Source organism: Microplitis mediator, chromosome 3 (genome assembly GCF_029852145.1).
Source record: "Microplitis mediator isolate UGA2020A chromosome 3, iyMicMedi2.1, whole genome shotgun sequence".
In the NCBI taxonomy this organism is placed as follows: domain Eukaryota; kingdom Metazoa; phylum Arthropoda; class Insecta; order Hymenoptera; family Braconidae; genus Microplitis; species Microplitis mediator.
The window spans coordinates 17,588,379-17,612,483 of NC_079971.1; the positions used below are offsets into that span (position 1 = coordinate 17,588,379).

Genomic DNA, 24,105 nt, shown 5'->3' on the forward strand with positions numbered 1-24,105 from the left:
CGGATTTTCGGCCCACCCTAATGGTCAGGTCTGATCATTTTTTCCCGGGTAGTAATAATTATTTAGTTTTTTTCGGCTTGTGTTTCTGCAACAGGATTAACCCTGTTACTGCTACAGAACTATCATATAGTACCCACAGGACTATCGTTCGATAGCATCCACAGGGTTTTACTGTTGCAGCTTTAGGACAAGTCCTATAGCATCAACAGGACTTTTTTGTTGCAGCTAAAAAGAAAGTTCTGTAGCTGCTACAGGACTGTCCTACAGCTGATGGGATTTGAACTGAATGCATCTCAAGATATCTAAAATTTTTTGATCATTTACTAGTATGTATTCATAATTTTCAAGTTATATAATTTTGGTGAAAGTAAATTTTCAATAATAGTGAGTCTCAAATTTTTTATTTAATGGTCACTATTTCCTATTGTATTTAAAGTATCTTAAATTATGTTAAACAATAATGCAAGCATAAATATAGTAAGTCAATATTTGTCATAATACAAGACAATGTGTAAGGAACGGTAGCATAGCTAGAATGATGTAAATCTTGATAGACTTTTTTTTTATAGAACGTAAAATTTTGTTAAATAAAGTATTAAAAAAATGTGAATGAAATTTCTGTATAATGTTTTTAATCATAGATTTTTTACTGCGAGAGAATTTCTCATATTTTTTATAGTTACAGGATATGAAAGGGATTTTAAACTTCAACACATGTCTTAAAAAAAAAAACCCTTACCTACCCTTATAATACAAAATTTAACGTTCACCGAGGTAAAGTTCACATCTGCGTTGAAGATTCTCCTTCCAAGATCACTATAACGTACTGTCAAAAGCAGGTGCATGCAAACAAAAGTGACCTGAAGGAAAGGCATTTTTAAAGCAATGCTCTGCTATCAAATATAATAGAGAACATACGAAAAATATTCATAACATACCTGTAAAATTAAATTATTTTTAAATAATGCGAAGCAAATTGAAAATAGATTTATGTTCATCTTTAATATATCATGAAAATTTCAAAATATTAAATGGAAAATATTGTTTCATCCAAGTACTTTTAGAGTTATCGATTTATCATCGAAATTAGTAGAAGTTATAGCAATGCTTAGTCGGATATATAGTTAATTTATCCAAATTGAAATATAGATTTAAACTCTATATATAAAATGTATTTTACGTAAAGAAGAATATGTTGAATAAATTTGTGTTGTGTGTTTGGCATAAAATTAGATAAGTGAAAGTCATCTAAGGTTACGTCTAAATATATTCTTATGTAGTTACTGGCGTAAGCTGTGTTTTAGAAATAAGAATCAAATTGTAAAAATTTTATTTTTGCTTGTACAAAAAAAACGTGTATTACTCAGACAACAGAATTTTTGAATTATTTAGCGAAGGGCGGGTAAAACAAGACCGCTAAAGAAATCATGGATTTTTGTGCATTCAAATATGTGGATTTTTTTTCTTAGACTTCCATTTTAAGTCAATAAACTAAATTTTAGTTGCCATGAAAAAATTTTTTTTAAATTTTGTTTTTATTTGAAAAAAGATGAGAAAAATAGAATTGTTTATATCTTCTCTAAGTAAAACAAAAAAAAATGATTTGCAATTCAGTTGGTAAACAGAAACGCCGAAAAAAAAATTATTGAAGATAAATACCTTTTTTGAAATTTGAATTCGGCAAAGAAAACACAGTATGTGTTTTTGTGGCCAACAATAGATCAAGCTGTAAAAAATAATTTTAAACCATAACTTCACGGAAAAAAATTTTGAAAAAAAAAAAAATATTTAATTTTGGGATACTCAGACTTGTGGAAAATGATACTAAAAGTCTAAAATGACGGATAAGAACAATTTTTGAAAAAAAAAAATTTACTAAATTTTTCAGGTGGTTTTGCCCACAATTCCCCTATAACTGTCTAACGGCAAAAATACAAAAGATTTATACAGTAGATGCTCTTAGATAGTTCTATTCATTATATAGGATATCTTCATAAGCTGCTTAAAGTATATTGTTCTTGCATCATGATACTCTTGATGTGTTCATCAATCGCATAGCTTATTGGATATATATTGAATCCATATGTTAACTGCAGCTAAAACAAGTTTGTACTTAAATATTTGATTTAATCAGCCACTTAAAAACATCTTTACATTCCTTCTTTACATTACATTCCAATTTGGACTAAAATAACAATTAAGTTTCAACTTGAATTGAGGTCCTGTAATATCTTTGTGATATCGAGTTATATCAAAGAGTATAGATAGTTATTGTTAATTGCTTTTTATATTGACCATTATAATATTGCTGTTATAACGATCAAAATAGTTCTAAGAGTAATATGCTTTTTAGCCAAACTAAAGGCAGCTATTTGCTTCTTAAACGTTTAGCGATTCTTTGAATTGTTCGAAGAGTTTCTCAGTGTAATAATTATATTCTCGGAAAATTACAATGCCTTGATCATGGTACATCGAAATGATTTTATTATTTATGCATGTGTAGAAAATATCATGCTTACTAATGGGTTTAAACTGATTTCGGTTAGGCGACCGTAAAATAAATGAAGGTATATTAATATTAGCTTTACAAAACTGCGAGTTGAGATCAATGACCTATATGAAACGTACCGCGAGACATGATCAAAGAATAAATTATGCGCCACGATTTCGGACCCATGCGAAATCTCATTCTATACTATAAATATGTATATCGTCATTTAGATGGATAAGAGAACACCTGTAACGAAAGAGAAGCTCCCTTATTGTATATGTTTTTTTCTTATTATTATTATTTTTTTTTTTTTAAAGATAAGTTAATTATTATTGTTTTAGTTATAACAACTGTTTTGACAAATTAAAAGAGCATTCAATCAGAAATAAAAATAAAAAAAGTGTTTAAAGTTTCTTCCAGATATAAAAATAACTGCAAGACCATTTTAAGAACTTCGTAGAAACAGGTTTAAAATCAATGCCTGAAGTTATTATTCAACTTTTTTGTTTTTTTTCTTACTCCTCTCTTCCAGTCTGTTTTATTCCTTTAATTATTATCCTTTTCTTCTCCGTCGATCAGTTGCAGTAATATCCTATAATCAAACTATAATTGATTATTATATTTTACGTAAAATTGTTCATTTTGTTTCGTAATTGAAAATCTGCTTGGTTATTTAACAGTAGCAATTTCAGTAGTTTCCAGTTCTAAAAAGAAATAATATTTCTATGTCGAAAAATTATTTGCCTACTTTTTTATAATACATCTAGTAATAATTCATAAGATTTCTTGTTTTATACAATAGTTTTATGTAATAGTGGTAAAAATCGATCAGAATAACGTTGGCAAAATATCTGTCGCAAAATTCTGAATGATAATGGAAAAATGATCGTAAAATCCAAAAGTGCACATCTCATATGGTTGTGTTATATTTTGAATAAACAAATTATCAGTAAAATTATTCGAGCATTCTCTCTGAAGAAACTAAAAAAAAAAAATTTCTCTATTTAATAAACGCGGAATATTTTTTGACAGTACGATGTCGGTGATTCTATTTTACTTCACCCAAAAATCTGGAAAACAAATGACCCTGCCTGCCAGCTCCAAAACCTCCTACTGTTGTCGAGCTCAAGGAGCTTGAATCATAACAATAATAATAATAATAATAATAATAATAATAATAATAATAATCATAACCAAATAATCGGTGGCCAGGGGCCGCTGAGGGTCTATTGACACCCGAGTGAGGCCCAACCTGGACTTTAATAACAATAAAAATAATTAAATAAAACTGAGAATTTAACAGTATGTAACAGCAGTGGTTAGAAAAGTTTGTGAAGATGAGGATCTGGTCATGGAAAGGAAAAAATCTGGACAACTGCCGGCCAGCCGCAAAACTTCCTAATACTGTTCTCAAGCTCTCCTATCCAAAAATTCTCGTAGAATCCCCTCAACTGCGACAAAAACCGCATAGAAACCAATACAGTCTATAGGATTCTATTCGGTTTTTGTCGCAGTTGAGTGGATTCTATGGGAATTTTTGGATAGGGTCCTTGAGCTCGAAACCATTACAGTGATTAAATTTTCGAGCTCGAAAATACTATTGATCGCGTTTGATTTTTTTTAAGCTCTTCAAGCTCAAAAAAGTTATGTATTGCCTTGAACTAGGATAATTAAAAAAATCTCCAATATTTGATTTGATCCGAAATAGATAAATTGTATTGTAAGTTCGAACTATTCGCATACTGCTAATGCGTAGTTATGTATTATCATATTTTATAGCGCACTATCTGGTTTTATACTATCTTATATATTAGATATTGCAATATATGGGCATACATGGTCATACCTAGACATACAGATTTGTTAAATAAATTTCAGCTGACTATTACAATTACTTATACACACGATGTCGTAGTGCAAGAAAAATAAGAAATTATTTTGATATTCCTAACAGCACACGGAGAAAAAAATAGTGCGCTTATCGCTAACCAACGGATAGCGACAGTTATATCGTGATTAGTACTAAATAGTACTTTGTTTTTCACGATAATAAATACCGATATGCTGCATACGTAAGATCCTTATAACAGCTATTTGAGTTATTGTTACTACCACAATATATATATATATATATATATATATATATATAAGGTACCGGCGGGTAACAAGGCCTAGCTAAGGGAGATTTCGAATAGAATCGAAAATATTGCATTTAATTATCAAAATGTATCATTAATCTTTATTTCAATACATTAGCCATAAAATATAATGAAGTAATGGTAATTTATACCACAAACAAACAAAAAATTAAACTTTTGCAGAAACTGTACGAATAGGCCTTATTTCACTACGGTAGAGTAATAAGGCCTGCGGGTTAAGCAAACTGGAATAGTTTAATTATACTTCACACAATTGGTATCAGAGATGAATCATCACTTAAATTTAGCAACAATATTTTATTAAAGACAGAAGACTAGATCACTTTGCTCAACAGCACTAAAAACTATCAGTATCCTTTTTAAGAGTCAGAAGACTAGATTGTTTTTTATGATTTCTTCTGCGCTACGACATCATATGACGGATGATGAAATATAGAAGACAAGGAACGTGGTATTGGGACTCTATAAACTTGTCGTAACATCCATATGCAAGACCCTTCTACTAGAGTAGCCTTTAGCGGAGGCGGTTATTTTTAATATCATTTCTGTCACTTAGGCCTTATCCCGACTAGAATTTCTTCCTGATTTGTCTGAAGTACCATAAGGACCTTATCAGGTTAATATAAGGTTTGCCTTATTAGGGCAAACCTTATATTAACCTGATAAGGTCCTTATGGTACTTCAGGCAAATCAGGAAGAAATTCTAGTCGGGATAGTAATCATTTTCAATAAAGCAATCAATTACTCATTCTTTCCACACTTGTGGAAATCTGCGAAGGTTTTGCCGATTTAAAAAAAATGAAAAGACTCAAGCAAACCAACGAGCTACAGACCTATCAATCTATCCTCCAACCTAGGTAAGTTTTATGAAATGATCATTTACAATTATATTATCAAGCAATGCAGGGACAACTGCTTAATACATGACCTACAGTTTGGCTTCGGGGTCAAGCACAATACAACGCACGCTATACACAAGCTTTTAGATATAATTTCTAAACACCTAAAAAACGACCTTCGAGTGGCTGCGGCGCTGATAGACCTAGAAAAAGCGTTTGATTTGGTCTGGATCAACGGTCTGCTCTTCAAACTCAAGAGATACGGGTTTCTGATCTGGTTACTGCTACTGATAACTGACATGATCATGGAAGAACGTTCCAAACCTGGGATGGGACTAATCTGTCTACAAAAATTTATAAAGTCCTCGAGAGACTGCAACAAGGAACAGTCAATTCTCCGTTGCTGTTCAATTTCTTTCTCATGGCACTACTGTCACTGTTTGGACAGAATATCGACTCAAATCTATTCGCTATGACGTACGCAGATGACTTGATAGTGGGCATAGCTGGCAAAAAGCCCTTGCACCTCAGAAAGCGACTAGAAGAGTTGGTAAGAAAGATAAACGAGTTCTACAAGACGTGGAACCTAAGACTTAACCCGGATAAGTGTGAAACAATTGTCTTCAGGAGAAATTAATTAATGTAACGGGGCTGTTAGGCCCACCTCCGTTTGACGGGAGGCCGATACCTTACCCTTTTGGGCATACTCGCGCTGCGTGGTCCCTATTTATATAATCAACACCACCATATATTATAAAAGCGAAATATGAACATAAGCTCACATTAGCTTACCCATTAGGCATGCATTGCATGTGGGTGCTTCACCAACAACCACCACGAGTCCGACCTCATTTGGACCCAAACACTCCTCCCATCTCAGGAAATAGAGAGACTCTGGTCGAAGTGGGGCTTGGAATGGACCCCCCATGGTACCAGACTTCAGCTCTGGTCAGCTGCTTGCATAGATAGTGGTGGGATGCAAGTTCTCCCCATACCCTATGTAAAGGGCTTCTCCACTTGTGCCTTTCAGGTTCCCAACAAGCAATTATCCGCTTGTTCGTCCCCTGCTAGATTTTCTACTTTCCCCAAGCCTAGTAGTACTCTAATTATTCAATCCAAATCAAAGTTTAGAGCAGCTTGGGGGGATATGTCTTCAAAAGAGAGGCGAAACATATGAGTGGGATAGGCAGAGTGCAATTCAAAGATTTCAAAAACAAAAATAATCTGCTACCAACTGCTAGTTAGGCCGATCTTGACATACGCTTCTCTGATTTGATGGAATACGAGCGCTGCAGTTATGGAAAGTTACAGAATCTTCGAGCATAAATGCCTCAGGGCATGTATTGGGGCTTATAGATCAATCGAGTCCAACTACAAAAAGTTTATTAGCAATGAAGAGATTTATAACATTGTCAATATCCCAACAATTGACTGTCAAATCAGGCTAATCCGAGACTACTTCGGCAGCATTCTGAATATTGAGAATAAGGCCATCAAGGAGCTGGTAGTAATCAGTGACGACGAACTGGTATAGTACAATGAACTTGGTTTTCTCCCCCTGTAAGCGTTCCTGCCACTTGATAGGACGGACCACATCCAGAATGCAAACAACGTGCCAGTAATATACCAGCTTTTAAGTTTAGTTCCTTTTTAAGGAAACATCAAGAAACTTGGAAAGAAAAATGTAGTTTTTCAAAAGAAATCTTTTCCACAATTTATAAAAATTTACCAATGAGACAAGTCACATTCATAAATTTTTATATTAACTGTAACTAGTAAACAAACAACTCATAATAGAATTCGAGTTCATAGACTTTTTTTTTCTTGACGTAAGCTGCTCCAATCCAAGAGACCAGATGTCAATTTAATAGGTTAAGTAATTAATCAAAACCTTCTGTATAGCTAGTTTTCAAGTTTTGTTTGCTGCTAATTATTATACGTATTATAAGAAAACTGTATTTTTCATATGCAAATAAACTTCTTTAAAAAAAAAACAAAAAAAAAGTGTCATAGCCTAGTCATCAAAGCATCGGTCTCTCGTACGGAAGGTCCCGAGATCGAATCCTACTAAATCGGATGCGGTCATTAAGAAGTCCAGAATTTTTTCTCTGAATTAAAAATTTCCAATTCGATTAGGAATTCAATTATTCGCAAATCTCTACGTCGCCAAAATAATTAAAAAAAGAAATTAAAAAAAATTTTTTTTTAATTTTGTTAAAATTTCTATACATATTTATAGTCATATCTAGTGATATATGGCCATATCAAGCTATGTATGGTCATGCATGGCCATGTCTGGTCATATATGGCCATACACGGTCATGTATGATCATATATGGGCAGATCTGGTCATATATGGCCATCTCTGGTCAATTTCCATGCATGGCCATATATGGAGCATTCATACATGGTCATTCATATTTCACGGGTGGGCTAGGGAGTGTAGAGTAAGTACCTCGCTAGGCATCTTCAGCCTTTCCCTGCACTTCCCAGCCATGTGTTAACTGTGTACTAAGTGAAAACCAACTCACTAAGTGAGCTAATTGCCAATTACTCGCCTTTATGTATCCTTAAGTCCTAAGAGGGGTCATCCACGTGATCCTATCTGAACTGCCGTCTATAATGTTTAGCACACTGACCCATGGACTCTTTCGGAGTCTCGATGAACCGGGAAGCGAATGTATGTGTTGATAAGGGTAGGGTGTGAACTTGGGAGGTCCCTGAAATGGCGTGACCGATTTTAGCAGTCGAACCTCTAGCTGCATCGTCACAATATATAGTCATGTATGGCCATGTATAGAATTACTGGAAAACTATATATGCCCATTTACGGCTATATATGTTTTGGTCAAGTCATATATGGCCATATATAATTTCCGGGCCGAGAAAAAGTAAATCGTGTACTCTGATGTATAACTATATATGGGTATAAATCGCCTTATATAGTCATATATGACCATACAGAGCCATATATGAAGTCATTTTGAAACTCATATATGATTCGTTTTTCCCGGGAACAAACAAATCTCTCATAGAGATGTCGTATATCGGTCATGAAAATGTACTATAAATGCTGTGTGCTACAACAAAACACATATTATATCCGTTTTAGCCGATACACGGCACCTCTATGAGAGAAGCTATTGAGTATCAACCTTAACTTCCCCGAATTTACTATCATCTTGCCTTCTTTGATGATAGCCTTACCTCTGGGTAGGTTTATATGAACCGCGGGATCACCTGAAGCGGGGCAATAGCCGCGTCTTGTCATAACGTTGAGTTCTCGCCATACTGTAAACACAATAACTAATTGTAACAATGAAATAATATAAAATTTTAATCAATTCCTATTGCATATAAACATTAAAAAGTTAGCTAGCAGACAAAACCAAACAGATTAATGGCAGTAGCCGGAAGCGAAGTTATGATGGTGAACAAGATAATAACGAAAGAGAAGAGAGATAGCGTTGGTGCCAGTCAGAACGAAACGACCGATAATCTAAAAAATCAAGTGAGATATTTAGCAGAAGTTGCATCTCAAAACCTACAACATAATTCTGTGATTGAACCAACTGAGGAGTCTTTGCGAGTATCTACAAACTCAGGGATGGTCCTTGAGTTAGGTGAATGCAAAACTGACATAGAAGAGAAAAAGATCCTAAGACCACCACGCAATGAAAGGTTAGCTACCTTAACTAACGTACAGAGATTTGATTCTATAGATTTGAAAGAGGTCTGATATGTTAACGCCTTGAAAGATATCACAGCTACTTCGGGTTCACGAATCTCAAGGTAAATAATGAGCTATGCTACTAAGAGAACGGTAAATATCCATTATTGCCGACGCAACACATCATGGCCGGCTTATCTAATGCTCTTCTCAAGCAAAAAGAAATTCTCAAAGACAATTTACAGGGCTTAGTAGAATGGATTATAGCCAATAAGAAGACTGCAGCGTCAGAAGACATCGTAGAAGTAGTAACGTTAAATTTTGGTCAGGGGTAACCAATTTTTAAGATCTCGGAAGAAATGTTGCAGGTCATCTGCGGTAAGCAAGTTGAGTTTATGAAAGGAAGAAGAAACCGCATTCCAACAGTGATTTCAAATAAGAATGGTCAGGTGTTTTTGTGAAAAATTCCGCCTAGCTCGCAATACCTATTTGGTGAGGAAAATTGAACTATTCTTGGATAGTCTTTAGAGAGAGCACAATCATGGTTAAACACTCCATCCTATATAACCTTCAAGAAACCGATACGGGGGAGAGACTCCTCTGAGAGTGGAACATACAGTCGAATTTTTCAACTCGGAAAATGATCATATGGCTTCAACAGCCTTCTCAGGGGCCCATCTAGCAGGATTTTTTAGAAAGATGAAAGAGCTTGGGGCCCCTCCAACAATTATAATGATAATATCAGGCTGTCACATTCCTTTCATAGCTAAACCAAAATTAATGAAAAATTGAAAGTCTTCCAGGTTTATAACAAGGGAATCTCCTCAAATGACAGAGCAGATCGAGTTGTTAAACATCCAGGACATTTTAGAAGCCCCCAAAGACCCAGGACCGAACTTTATATCAAATATGTTCCTGGTAAAGAAGAGGAACAGGCTTCCTAATCAATCTCGAATGATATCAAAATATCTATATATATATATTAGTATAAATACATTTTCGAGCTCTTCGAGCTCGAAAATACCATTGTTTCCCTTTTTTATGAGCTTTTCAAGCTCAAAAAAGTTACGTGTTATGTTAAAGTTTAAAAATTTAGAATCCAAAATAATTAATGAATGAGCGTTTTTTATATATTTATTCGTAATCATGTTCAATAATTAGCTCAAAAATAAGTATTTACGTGATACGTTGTATCTATATCGTGTAAGTATATCGTGATACGAGCGAACATGACGATTTTTAAGCAGCCACTTCCAATGACATATAAAAAAGAACATATTACTTTTGAATAATTTTGTTCAGTATTATGATGTTATTCAATGAAAAAAGCAGATATAGGTTTTACATTTATTATTCCGTCGACGATATCTCTCGAACGAATTATCTGATTGGGACGTTCTTGGCAGCAATCGAATGCCTTTATCGAGTTCTAGAGCTGATTAGATTTTGGAATTGATCGATCCAACAGTTTTCAAAATATAAAAAAAAAGCGAAAAAAAAATTTTTTTTTTTCGTATTTCTTAAATATCTCAGAGTCTATTTGACCAAATGATCTAAAATTTTCTGAAAATCTAAGTTCAGAAGGAATCTTGCGAATGCGACAAGAACCATCTAAATCGGTTCATTCATTAAGAAGATATGAGAGGTTTACATCCTCACACACACACACACACACACACACATACACTCACACACACATACTGACATCGCTCTGAAAATCTCAGAATAGCATCCTAGCACCTTCAAACGTCGATATATGATGAAAACCCGATTTTTGAAAATCGGGGTGAAACCAATAAGTTCCCGAATTTTTTGAAAAATGTCGATTTTCTCAGCGGGAAGTTAAAAAAATTAGTTTTTTTTTTTAACAGTCTAATGATTATATACAAGCATATAAAACTATATCGAGTAATTTTATAAAGTTATATATAACTTTATACAAAATCATATTAATTTTTATAAAGTCCTCACAAGAGTATATTAATTCTTATAATAATTTTATGAAATCATATAAGCTCTTATCTAATCATATATAATTTTTATATATTTCTTATAAAGCGGCAGAGGCAGCCGACCGGTTCTCGTGTGGCTCGGGCGATCACCGAAGTTAAGCAGCATCGAGCATGATCGCAACTTGGCTGGGTGACCGCTTAGCCACGCGTTGAGCTCGATCGGAGGTCTCTGTCCATACGAAAAAAATATATATCCGGATATATCCGGGATATATCCCGGCCAATCTGCATATAAACGACATATATAAAAATGTATGTCTCATATATGCAGATTGGCCCGAATATATATATTTTTTTCGTATGGGTGGCCGTTAGGCACGGGATGAAGACCTAGTGATCGGTAAAATGGGAATTTTACCGATCACTAGAGCCTCACCCAAACCGAACTGTACTGACAATGGTTTTCTCTGTGGTTTCCCTTGCCCCTACAATCCCACAGCCAAGGTGGGGGGTAGGGTATCACAGTAATGGTACAGTACAGTAAAAGCACAAGTCGGGCCACAGCCGTACAATGAAAAAAAAGCAGATAAGGAAAGGAAGCAGTTGCGATGTAAAGGCAACAAGTGTAAAAGGCCGTAAATGCGGCTATACACTGGAACAATTAAAAAAAAATATATATATATATTTCTTATATGATCAATGATCATTGATCATATATAAATTGTATATGAATTTTATGATCATATAAAAACTTTTTTTCCCGGGAATTCATTAATACCTGCATACAGCGGACAGGAACATGCGTGTTTCTTCCCTTGGGGAGGAACACAATTGTTTCTATAGTTATATTGAATGATCCTTTGCAGCCTTATTACTCTCATTGTTTGCTTGTCACTTCAATTTACTCGTTTCATTTTTTGAGTGACAGTTTTAATTAACCAAATAAAATTAATAAAAATGAGTGAAAATAATATTTTTTTCTTGTTTAATTATTTACTATCTAATAAGTGACTGCCAATCACAGATTTCTCGTTTTCTAACAGTTCTCCGCACCATCGGCTTAAAATTAACTTGTTTCCGGCTGGCTATGCTCACAGTGAAACTTGAAGTTCTGATGCAGGTAATCATGAAAAATATAGTGCGTGACTCAGGATAAAAGAAGATTTCCGACTGCGGGTGATATCAGCCCTCGCCTATGGCTCTGGCAGCCAACTTCACCTTAGTCTGAAATCGACCTATGTCATCCCTTGGCACACAATATACCATTAAATGATAAATAAAATGAAATAAAAACAAATCTATCTAAATTAAATTTTACATTGAATGCTCTGTTAGATGTTGTCAACAGTTTTTGTCTCAGTTTATAGATATTTACGTCATAAGGCCGTGAAGGGGCGGTTTTCTGACAGCGACGATATTTCGATATGAGTTTAAGGTTTATGGCGGGAAGGTTCGAAACGGGCGTAATTTTAACGTCCGAGGCGTAGCCGAAAAAAAATCTGGACAACGGTAACCCCTGCGGGCCAGCCCTAAAACTTCCCGCTGCTTTCGAGCTTCTTGAGCTTCGCATTCAAGATGTGCAATGGTATGTGGAGTTCGTGCGGTTTTATCCATTGCTCGCTCGGACGGATGAGTGCATTAACTATATTCGTGAACCCAACTCCACTCTTGTGGGCACTAGACAACTTACCACACTAATTGCACAATATTCTATTTCGATATTATACTATAGAGTTGGAGCAATAAAATTAGCAATTTCAATAAGAAAAAAAGGAATTTATTTATTTAATATTAATCTTTGTAAAACTAAATATTTTTTTTGGTTTTATTATTTGACATATAGTTTTAGCATTCACATATATTTTTTTTTTTGTAAATGCTTATGCACACACATTAATTTCTGTTTTTTTTTAATATTAATATCAAATTATCATTTATTTAATTTTAGTTTCACATTTTAAATTTATTAATAATTTTTATTTTGTAAAAATGATAAAACAGAAAGTCAGCATCATAATCGATAAATATATATCCAAAACCAGTCAAATAATGAAGTGAATTGGTGAAATAGCTTTTAGATTTATAAAATTATATATTTAAATGTAACAATCGTATTAAAATAAAAAAAAATAAATAATTAAATAGTTAAGAACATTTTTACGAAATAGCAATGATGTATCAAGATTTATAGGAAATAATTTTTATCATTTTTAAAGGATGACTATGCTTGAAAAGAAACAAATTTTTTTTTCGTCTTAAATACTTTATCTTATAAAGAATTGTTAATCTCCATCTAATCCAAGTATTCCAACAATTTTATTCAATAACTTTTATTTATACAAAATATAAATGCTTTTTTAAAATATATTATCGAAGAAATTTTTTCAAAAAATATTTAAAAAAAAAAAAATTATTATCTCTATAACTATACATAAAAAAACTTTGCTTCCAATTCACCTCCCTTGACAATTTATGAGAACGATTTGAATTTTAATCATTTGTTGTGAAACACTAATTATTGGTGACATTATTGTAGTAGATTTATCATTCATTTGAATGATTCCCCGGTGAATCCGAATTTCAGTAATTTACCGCATTTTGCCTAATTTATGGTAACATCCGGTAAGTTATGGTATTTTACAGTTAATTACGGTAAAATATGGCAACTGGTCTTAATTTGCGGCATTCTCACCGTAAGCACGGTAAGTTTTTTTATTTTTTAAATTTTTAGAGTGCAATACTTCACTTTACGGTAAAATACCGCAGACTTGCCGCAATATTGCGGAGAATTTCCGTTAGCTTACTACAAATTTACGGTCAAAATACCGCACTTGTGCCGTAAAATACAGTATTTTGCCGTAAATTGCAGTATTTTACCATAGAATAAGGTATTTTACCTAAAAATGCCGTACTTCTTCCGAATACCGTAAATTACGGATATTACCAAAATTTACCGTAATTCGGATCCGCCAGGGTTTACTTATGCTGATAGTATAATTCTAACAATATCTTAGACGTACGACAGTTTAAAAATTTGAACATTGTTGCAAGTATTTATCAATTTTTGCTATATAATTTCAATACAATAAATAAAAATGGAAGAATAATCATATATTTTGTAATTAAATGTATTCAATTAAATATCAAACTATGCGATTTGCCGTTATGGCGATTTTAAATTTAAACTATCTTTGGTCCTCTAGCCGCTATGAAATCTTTTTGTCAGTCATTCCAACGGATCAAAAGATCGATCGACCCACATAAGATAACAATAAAATTAATTATTTTTTCACCTTTTAAACTTTTTATTTTAGTTCTTTTACGTTGGTTTGTTTATTTATCATAAAGCAAACATTAAATATAATTACGATTTTAATATATAAAAACCCATCATAGAATATCACTCCAAAGTAATTTAGATATTCACCAATTGATAAACTGAGATAATAAATTGGTATTTTTACAAATTAATTTCCCATCATTATAGGCGGCTTTGGCTTTGATGGACTATGACATATATGACTATATAACGTGGGTTAATGATTCAGTTAAAACGAAAATTCCGAACAATAATGCTTACATAGTTTTCTAATCTTGAACTTACATTATAATGCATATTAATTCCTAAATTTGATTTAGAAAATATAACATTTACATAACTAATTAATTAACGATACATTATAATATATCACAAATTTATATCTAATATTGGGTTCAGATACATGATGTAATTTATTTTTTTAACCTAATGTTACACTATTATACTATAATTAAGTTAAAATACCATTACCCACGTTAAATAAATATATGTATATATACACATATTAGGATGGGCCGTTTGGAACGACTATTTTTTTTTCACTCCCACTTCAAAATATTGTTGTAGACATTGAAAAAAAAATTCCGTTAAAAATGTTTTTTAAATAATTCGACCAAATGCCTTTTAGTTATAATTTTAAATAAGTAAATAATTTTCTTTTTATTAATTTAACCCATTAATTAAAATACAAAGGATTAAATTTGATAAGCTTCGGAAAAATTTTTTACAAATATTTCATTTATAAAATTAATAAAATCCCTATAGCTCATGAATGAAAAACTTGAATAAGAGGACCTTTTTTGTAGAGAATCAAATTTCCTAAAGAATCGTTAATTCCATTTTCACTGTAAATTCCGTTATTTAGTCAATATCAGCTAAAAACCCACAGTATTACTAAAAAAATTATTTTGAGAACCAATACAGAGAAAATAATTGGAATCTCGGCAATATTACGGAGTAGCCTTTCGAAGAGTATTTAGAGCTAAAGAGAATTAAAAAATAATCCTAACTTTCCTATGTATCTTAGATGGGAAAACTTTAAAATCAAATGTAAAGTACTTTAAATTAAAATTGAGAGCTGAAACTTTCAGGGAATTTTTTTTTAATGTCTACAACAATATTTTGGAGTGGGAGTGAAAAAAAATAAATAGTTGTTCCAAACAGACCACCCTAATACATATGAGTCATTTCATGTCAATTCAACAACATTGCGACGGTGACCCTCTTTGATTTTTTTGATTTTTTAATATATTTTCATACATATAAAAAGAAGTCATCAACTGAATTTTTATCTCTTAATCTCAACCCATTCCGGAGTTATCATTTTTGCTTAAAAAAGATATAACTTTGACTATAGCTATGATAATCTCACGTCATGCGGGGTCATTTTTTTTTATTTTCAACGCTCTTCCTGAAAAAAAAATTTTTAAAGCTTTTTCGGCCATTTTTAATCAAAAAATGAGTTTTTCATTCATAACTCCGGAATGAGCGGAAATAAACAGCTAAAAATTTATCTGAAGACTTCTTTCTACTTGTATGAAAACATATCAAAAAATCAAAAGATTCGAAGAGGGTCACCGTCGCAATGTCGTTGAATTGATATAGAATGACCCATATATAAATCATGAAATAAAAATTTCACATACGTCACTTATGTACAATGAATAAAATACATAATTACAAAATAAATTAATTTCAGGTATGTAGTGACCACTGAAAAAGGCACGGACAGGCACTTGTACATGATTAAATACTAAGAACATATCTGAATATTTTTCATCCGAATAGTTATTTCTATTCAATACAATAATAAATATATTTTTTTACTTGTATATTTATTTAATATAGCTCTTTGTATTTTTTAAACTATTTATAAAGCTTTTATCTTTTTCAATGAATGGACGGATTTACAGTACTTACAGTACGTTTTTGTTAAGAAAATAAATTAAAAGTATATAATTTTTTCCTCAAATTATCATGAATATTCTATTGGTTCAACCGATTTTTTTAGGTTTGTGATCTCAATACTTGTTTCAGCTGTCGCTCAAACTAGAAACTGTATGGTAATTAGATGTCCGAATATGAACCGGTGAATACGAGCGTTGATTTGATAAATTTGGAATTTGAAGAGAACGATAATCTAACGCAGGAGCAGCAGGGTGTTGTCCTTCTCGATGTCTTCTCAAATCGACTTTTCTTTGAAAAGCTTTTTCACATAAGCCACACTGAAAAGGTTTATATCCTGTATGCTTTCGCATGTGCGTAATTAAGTTGCTGCTCTGTGAAAACGCTTTACTGCATACAACGCACTTGTGAGGTTTTTCACCTGTAACATAGAAAAAAATTTTTTTTTGAATTTGATATTATCCAATAAAGTACACAATCTATTAACAAGTGACAATGATAGACATATTAATTAAAAAGAAATTAGAAAATGCATGAAAAAAAAAATCATTTTTGATTTTCTACAACCAAATAACGCAAATCGCAAAATTTAATTATTCATATTAATTTTTATTTGAACTTTATATTATCGATTGAATTGATTTTTACATCTAATTAAATCGAGACATCTTTATAAAAAAGCCTTATACATTTTGAAAATTAATTCATTCGGGCATTTAAGTAATGAAAATTAATTTAATGTTTAATATCCGTGAAGTCAATCAGATTGTGCATGTGTCCGTAATCACGGTAATTTTTGAAAGACCCGATCACTTGACCTCATTCTTTTCTCATTAGCTTTAAACTTTTAAAGAGTAGAACCCTATTAAAAACCGCTACTGACTGGGAGTTTAAGATTGCAAATCGTTTTTATATAAAACTATCAGCGAAAAAAATTGGTGATTATCTAATCATCGATAATGAAACTTTTTTTTTTTTAATTACGATGAAAATGAAAATATATAGTTGTCAGTAGTTGGAATATTCTGCTTAAGAAAGTCTCAAAAAAATAATTATAATTGATATAAAATTTCATGCTATTCGAGAAGTTAAAAGAAATTTTTAATAAAACAGAATTGTATTTGGGAACTTTTTCCTGTTTTGTAAATTTGAGTTAATATTTTTTTTTACATCTAATTAATCGATAACGCGCTTTAACTCATTTTTTGATTATCCTAAAAAAGTCTTTATGTCTTAAAAATACACATTTTTCAAAGCTTGTATTTTTAAAGAGTCAGTCCTTATTGGAATTCTTAAGCTAAATACTACACTAAGAAAAAAAATTAAACATTCAAGTACATACATTTACTTATAAGCATTTCGTTAAATTGCCTACACTGTAAAAAATTCGCGGGGTAAATGCGGATTAAATCCGGAGTGAATGAATTTTTAATTATTCACTCCCCTCGGAATGATTTTTTTTAAAACTCCGGAACCCCGAGTGGCGGAGTGAATGCGGATTGAAATTACATCCGGATTCACTCCCGATTTTTTACAGTGTAACTATTCATTTCCGCCAAATCTATAATATATTTATTGAAGATTCAAGATATTTACTCGATTCAATAAAATTGTATTTAATTCAATGGGATGTTTCATTGTAATCTTTTTTTTCAGTATCGTTCTGCTGTTAGAAGACTTCTTTCGAGAATTTTTCGTTACCCCATCAAAAAATGTATAAAAATATTTAGTACGAAATAAATTGTGGAGAATGAACTCAAGACACTAAAAATTATTAAACAAATTTCTGAATATTCTAGACTATATATCACTGAATATAAGGACCAATTTTTCGTAGAAAATTATCTTTGTTAAGCTTTGTTTTTTGAAAAAGAGTGAACTATAAGATGGTGATGAAAAATAATTGTCCAAGGTTAGTTGATAACACCTGAGTACACTAACAAGTCATGAATTGTTCATGTCATGTATACGAAATAAGAAATAATGAGATTAAACGAAGGCGTTAATACTTTTTTTGCATGATATACAATAAGTAAAATGTGAATATCTTCCCGTATGATATATAGAGCAAACAGTTCAGTTTTTTCTTTTGTTATCAAATAACTTGTAGACATATGGACTGTTATCAATTCTTCGAATCGTTTAGACTCTTGCAACATTTTTCAATCATTTTTGACTAATTTACTATTAAATGTCAATTATAAACATTTTTTAATTTTATATTCATTACTTTAATTGAATAAAATTCAAACTCATAATTTATTTATTTTTATAGTCTCCTTTGTGACCATGTATGTTCATGTACGTATTTAATAAAAATTAAAAATTCCAAAAGTTACTGCATTAAAGTATAAAATTTTTTTTGGTTTTACCAAACTGTTTATCATTAAAAATAACATTTCTACGTAAAATACAGCAATTTCTTTTCAGAAAATTGTCTTGATAATAAAATCATCCATTTTTTACACATAGCTTAATAAATATATATGATCCCAATATATGTAAATATATAATCACAGCAATTAACTTGCCATTTACTTTATTTTTAAATTATCGTATGTTAAATAAACAAACTGCTGATGATAAGCCATACATAATATTTTAGAGATATGACCAATTAATTTTAATATTTTTGAAATAATATTTTTATTTATTATTACGATTATATTTTACTTAGCTTTATTTTTGAATATCGATCATAATGATATAGCTTTTGGAAATTGATTATTCTTTGCAGACGAAATTCCAGTAAATAATTGTAATCTTCTTGAGCATAAAAATAATTTATTGTGCAAATATTTGAGCAAGATAAAACCTGAGTTTTGGTTTGTATAATTAATGTAATAATACGTAGGTTAAAAAAAAAGTAGCAAATAATAGTCGAGTTTAATTAATTAATATTTAATGAAATGTAAATGGTATAAAAATCTGTAAATTAACGCCTTATATGATATGTTAGACACTAGGTATGTATTTTGAATGATACACGTATATTTTTACATATTTTTTTAGTTCGTAACATTATAGACGTTGAAGCTCATTTATCGCGTAGGGCGTAAAAAAAATACAATTAGTGTAATTGCTGACGTCATGATTATGAATCGCTCTAATGAATAACAAACGGTGTTTTCAATCATTCAACGTCAACTCAACCATGGATGTACAACTGGTTTGTCACATAAGATGGACTGCAAATGGGTATTCGAAATATTAATGAAACATTTATGAGAAACGATAAGCATAATCTGACATAAACATATAAAAATTTATTTGATTCAAATTGAAATCTGCTTGAAAATACACTGAAAAAAAAAAACACTTTTGTCCAAGAAACTTTTTCCGCAATCCAAAAGAAAAACTAAAATTTTCTTAAAATTCGTTCAAAAATTTCTTGACTCAAAAATACCTGTTGCAAATTGTATTTGTTAATTAGCGAAGACGTTTAGTTGTAAATTGCAGGTGAAAATTTGAGTCTAGTATTTTGCAAAACAATATATTATTATCAGACATCACATACTTCATTTATTATTTATTTTATATATGATAATTATTTTTTGAATTTAAAGTCATGAAAATTAAAAATTTTTAAGAAAAGCAAAATTATAAGATGCCGTTTAATTTTTGGAACTTTGAAGTTTTTAAAAAATGTCAGCGTTTCAAGTTCTAAAAAATATAATATAATATATCAACTAATTGTTGTGATTCCTTTCTGATTAGTTTTTTAAATCCATAGGATGAGTAGTTTTTAAGTCACTCAAAATAATATCAAACAAATAGTTTCGCGTTTTTTTAAAAATAAAACTTAGAAAATAGTTATCTGATCCGTCCCGAAATCTAATTAAATCGAAATCGTCATGAATCCTGTTGATTGCCGCGAATTTCATTAAAAACAGTTTAGGCGTCCAAGAGATACTTATACAGTATGAAAAAAAATTTTTTTTTTTAATGAATTTTTGCTTTACGATATTATTTTCTAAACAAATTATTTCACTTATATGCGACTTGTAGTTATCGTAATGCCTGTAAAATTAATCGATTCCGTAGTCCACAAATAATTAAAATAAAATACTTGTTCTTTCAACTATGTTGGTTTTTTCAATTTTTTCCCGATCGCTCGATAACTATTGATGTATTAATCTGATGAATATCAGAATTGAATTTGATATAACTCATGAAAAACTCTTTTAATGAAATAATAAAAATTTCAATCGATTTATTCATTCGCCCAGAGAGGAAAGTACGGCGGGCCCAGGCTTGGTCTAACTAAGTATGTAGAACCTTGGGGAACCACATGAATAGTCTTGGATTCGTAATAAGTATAATAATGTAAATTAATGGAGTTAAGAATCAACAACGATGAAATAGATTTTTTTACTATACACACATACGCACACACACATACACACGCACGCACACACACACATATATACATAGGGGAGGGAGGGGCAAAGGGGGGTACTTAAGGAAATACCAAGTTTTCGAGGACTCAAATACGCTAAATCTTTTTTTTTTTAATGATATTCAAAATAAATAGAAGAAATTTTCAGTTACCGTTGAAAAAAAAAATTTTTCATTTCTGCGGGCAAAGTAGGGTACCCCCTAAAAAAGGTAAAAAAAAAAAAATTTCTGGATGTTAAACGAATTTGATTAAGTTGAATTTTTTTTTAAGTAATTTACATGAAGAAAAATTATATTTTACATGTTTATTGGATACAAAAGAAGAAAAAAAATTTTTAATAGTTTTTATCATAAAACAAACATCATTAATATTTTTCAACTGACAATTGATTTTTGAAAAAGTTTACCAAAAAAAAATTCAAAGTAACGCTTAATTATATTTACAGAAGTGATTTCGGAATGTTTAAAAACCATTTAAAATATAAAATTTTTTTTTATAAAATTTTGGGGGTACCCCGTTTTGCCTACCCTACCCCCTTTTGCCCCCCTTCCCCTATATATGTGATAAAAAAATATTTTTATCGATGTTGATTTTCAACTCCACTCATTCACTTTATTATTATTCACTTTATACCTGTCACGATTTCAAGACTATCCCTATGATTGCAACAGGACTGGCCCTGTAGCTGCAACAAGAAAGTCCTGTAGTATTCACAAAATCAGTCCTGTTGCAGTAACAGGCCCATTGCTGTTGCAACTACAGGTCTAATTCTGTAGCTGTGACAGGATTATTCCTGTGGCTGCAACAGGAATAGGCCTGTGGTTAGAACAAGACTGATCTTGTGAATACCACAGGACTTTCCTGTTGCAGCTACAGGGCCAGTCCTGTTGCAGCAGCAGTTCTTTTTTTCCGTGCGGACCACTAAATCCATATTAAAAAAACAATTTTTTTTATTGCTGATCGATTTACTTGATAACAAAATTGTATAATCCTGACTCAATATATGTATATGATTTTCTTCACAAAAATAGTTGGGTAAGTATACTTAAGATAAGTTCAAAAATCTTTACCTAAATTACACGTGTCAATATGTTGTTTTGAAAAATGTTGGCTATAATCTATCTGTCGTTGATTATTTAAATTATTGAAAGTATAAGCCTTTTATTTAAATAAATTACATTGATAAAAAGTATATATTTGTTTTCCTTCAAACTATTTGTAATAATAATGTATGCAATTTAAGTTAGAGAGATATAACAAATAATTATTATATTTGAATAAATATATAATATTACATGAAGTAGTTACCGTCGGATAGGGAAAAACTTTTTGACGACATATATGAAGGGTTGGAAGACATGAGGGAATCAATTTTTAAGTTTATACAGCAAGTTATAATATCTATTCTATATTTTCCTATAGTTTTTTTTTTCTATAAATAGTCTTTGTTGTATTTTTTATTCCACTTATAAACTAAGTTTTTTATAGTTATTACTCATTTTATAAAATAAAAAAGAACGTATATATATTTATATATCTATCAATAAGATTTTTACTATTGTTCACAATTTTTAAAATGACACTATTTTAGTATTGATATAACAATCAATATTTTAGTTAAAATAACTGATGACAACGTACGGTAGACATGCCCGGAAACGATGTACGATGTGAAATAGCTGGTTTACCAGGCGTTAAGTGAGTTTCCTGTCCCGCGCCTGGCTGACACGTGCCCGACGGCAGCCAAGCGAGTTAGGGTGCATGTTTCAAGCTAATTAACCAAATGGGAGAGACTCGATACTTTTGAGAGGGTTCTTTGATAGCGGTTTATGACTTTCACCTCCTTGAAAGTTTAAACTCTTGTTCAACATTTCAGTTATTTTAACGAATTTATATTATTTCGCAGTTTTTTATTTTTTCGGATATTTTTTATGTAGGGTAGAAGTACCATTTGTGGCCACTGCTCCAGTTTCGAACATCTAATACTTTATTTTAATTAATGAAAAAGAATTTTTTAAAAAATTCCAGTGTAATCGTGTGATAAAAGTATTTTCGAACACAAATTAAAAACATAAATTGTGTCATTGCGTATTTTAAAAATTATTCTATTTCAAATTTACAAGTGGCCAAAAACGGTACTTCTACCCTATCGATAATAGCTTTTAGAGTTTTTTCATGAATTATGAAGTTTACAAATTATTGTGAAGATAAAAGAATAAAAAATAAATTAATTTTGAAAATAGCTGAGTATATTTTTACTAAATTAAAAATTGTAAGAATAACACTCCGTTGTATCAAAATTTTCACTTTAAACTTTCAGAATAAGGTATTGGAAGTATTTTTCTTATTAATAACTTTCGGTGAATACGGGTGGAATAAATTTTCTTTATACTATATATTACGCATTAAAGTATTTTATTTTCTCATTACTATAGTAAACTCTATTTTTTTCATCTTTCACTAATTTTTGCAACATGAATAATGATATTGCCTTAAATTGATAAATTATACCACAAACCTGAGGATGCAACATCTGTATTCTCAATTATTAAAAATATCAATAAATAAAACCAACACTTGTAGCTTAAACTCATGAATACAGCTTATAGTCAACATTATACCGATTAAAAGCTTGTATTACGTTATTATATTTACGTGTAGCTTTCGATTTTTATTCTATATATCTATATGCGAATGTTGAAAGCTACTGATTACCATTTTAATAATATTGTTTCATTACAAGTATTTTATATAAATGGATGTTGTTATTGTAAATTACGACTCGATTTATGAATAATTGTTCAATAGCTACGGTTCTGTTACAAGATTGAATCTTATTATTTTCAAAGTTAAAATGCTTCTATTGTTCTTGATAAATTGAAAAAATCGATAAAAACAATGGGGTTTTAATTTCGTTGGTTCCTCATTCAGGAGCTGCCAGAGTTGAATGACAGGTCCTTACTTGGCCCAGTACTGGGGAACCTAGCTTTGGCACACCTATATTGGCCCATGCTTGGCTCGAGATTGGGTACTCAGTTCTGGCCATCCCAATCATTACCCGAGCTTGGGCCAAGACTGGGTGTCCCTGCCTTGGCCGTCCAATGGCAACCCAGATTTGGGCCAAGGTAGTATTACCCAAGTTTGGCTAAACTTATGGTTTAATGAATAGATCATAAAAATTTATCAGTTGGCAAACAAGCATGGGCCAGGTCTAGCAACCAAGACCGGCCCAGTGTTATCATTCCAGACTTCTACCAAGGCTGAGCTCGTCGTACTTTCCTCTCTGGGTCCAGAGTTTGAAAATTTAGTAGTGGAGATTGGTATCATTATACCATTGAGATATGATCCTACTATTCTAAAATTATTTATTC

At 31.3% G+C, this 24,105-nt stretch overlaps 1 protein-coding gene across 2 annotated transcripts in view; it reads right to left on the minus strand.

Moving 5' to 3' along the window:
• Window positions 1-13,290: 13,290 nt before the first annotated feature.
• LOC130665201 (zinc finger protein 2-like) overlaps window positions 13,291-24,105 on the minus strand; it is a 135,347-nt gene continuing 124,532 nt past the window's right edge. Inside the window, exon 14 of one of the 2 annotated variants that reach the window (XM_057465507.1) lies at window positions 13,291-16,756. In XM_057465507.1, the coding sequence (XP_057321490.1) occupies window positions 16,464-16,756 (293 nt within the window). In that variant the 3' untranslated portion in view covers window positions 13,291-16,463. The remainder of the gene's footprint in view (window positions 16,757-24,105) is intronic. The other variant, XM_057465506.1, reaches the window with a different exon arrangement.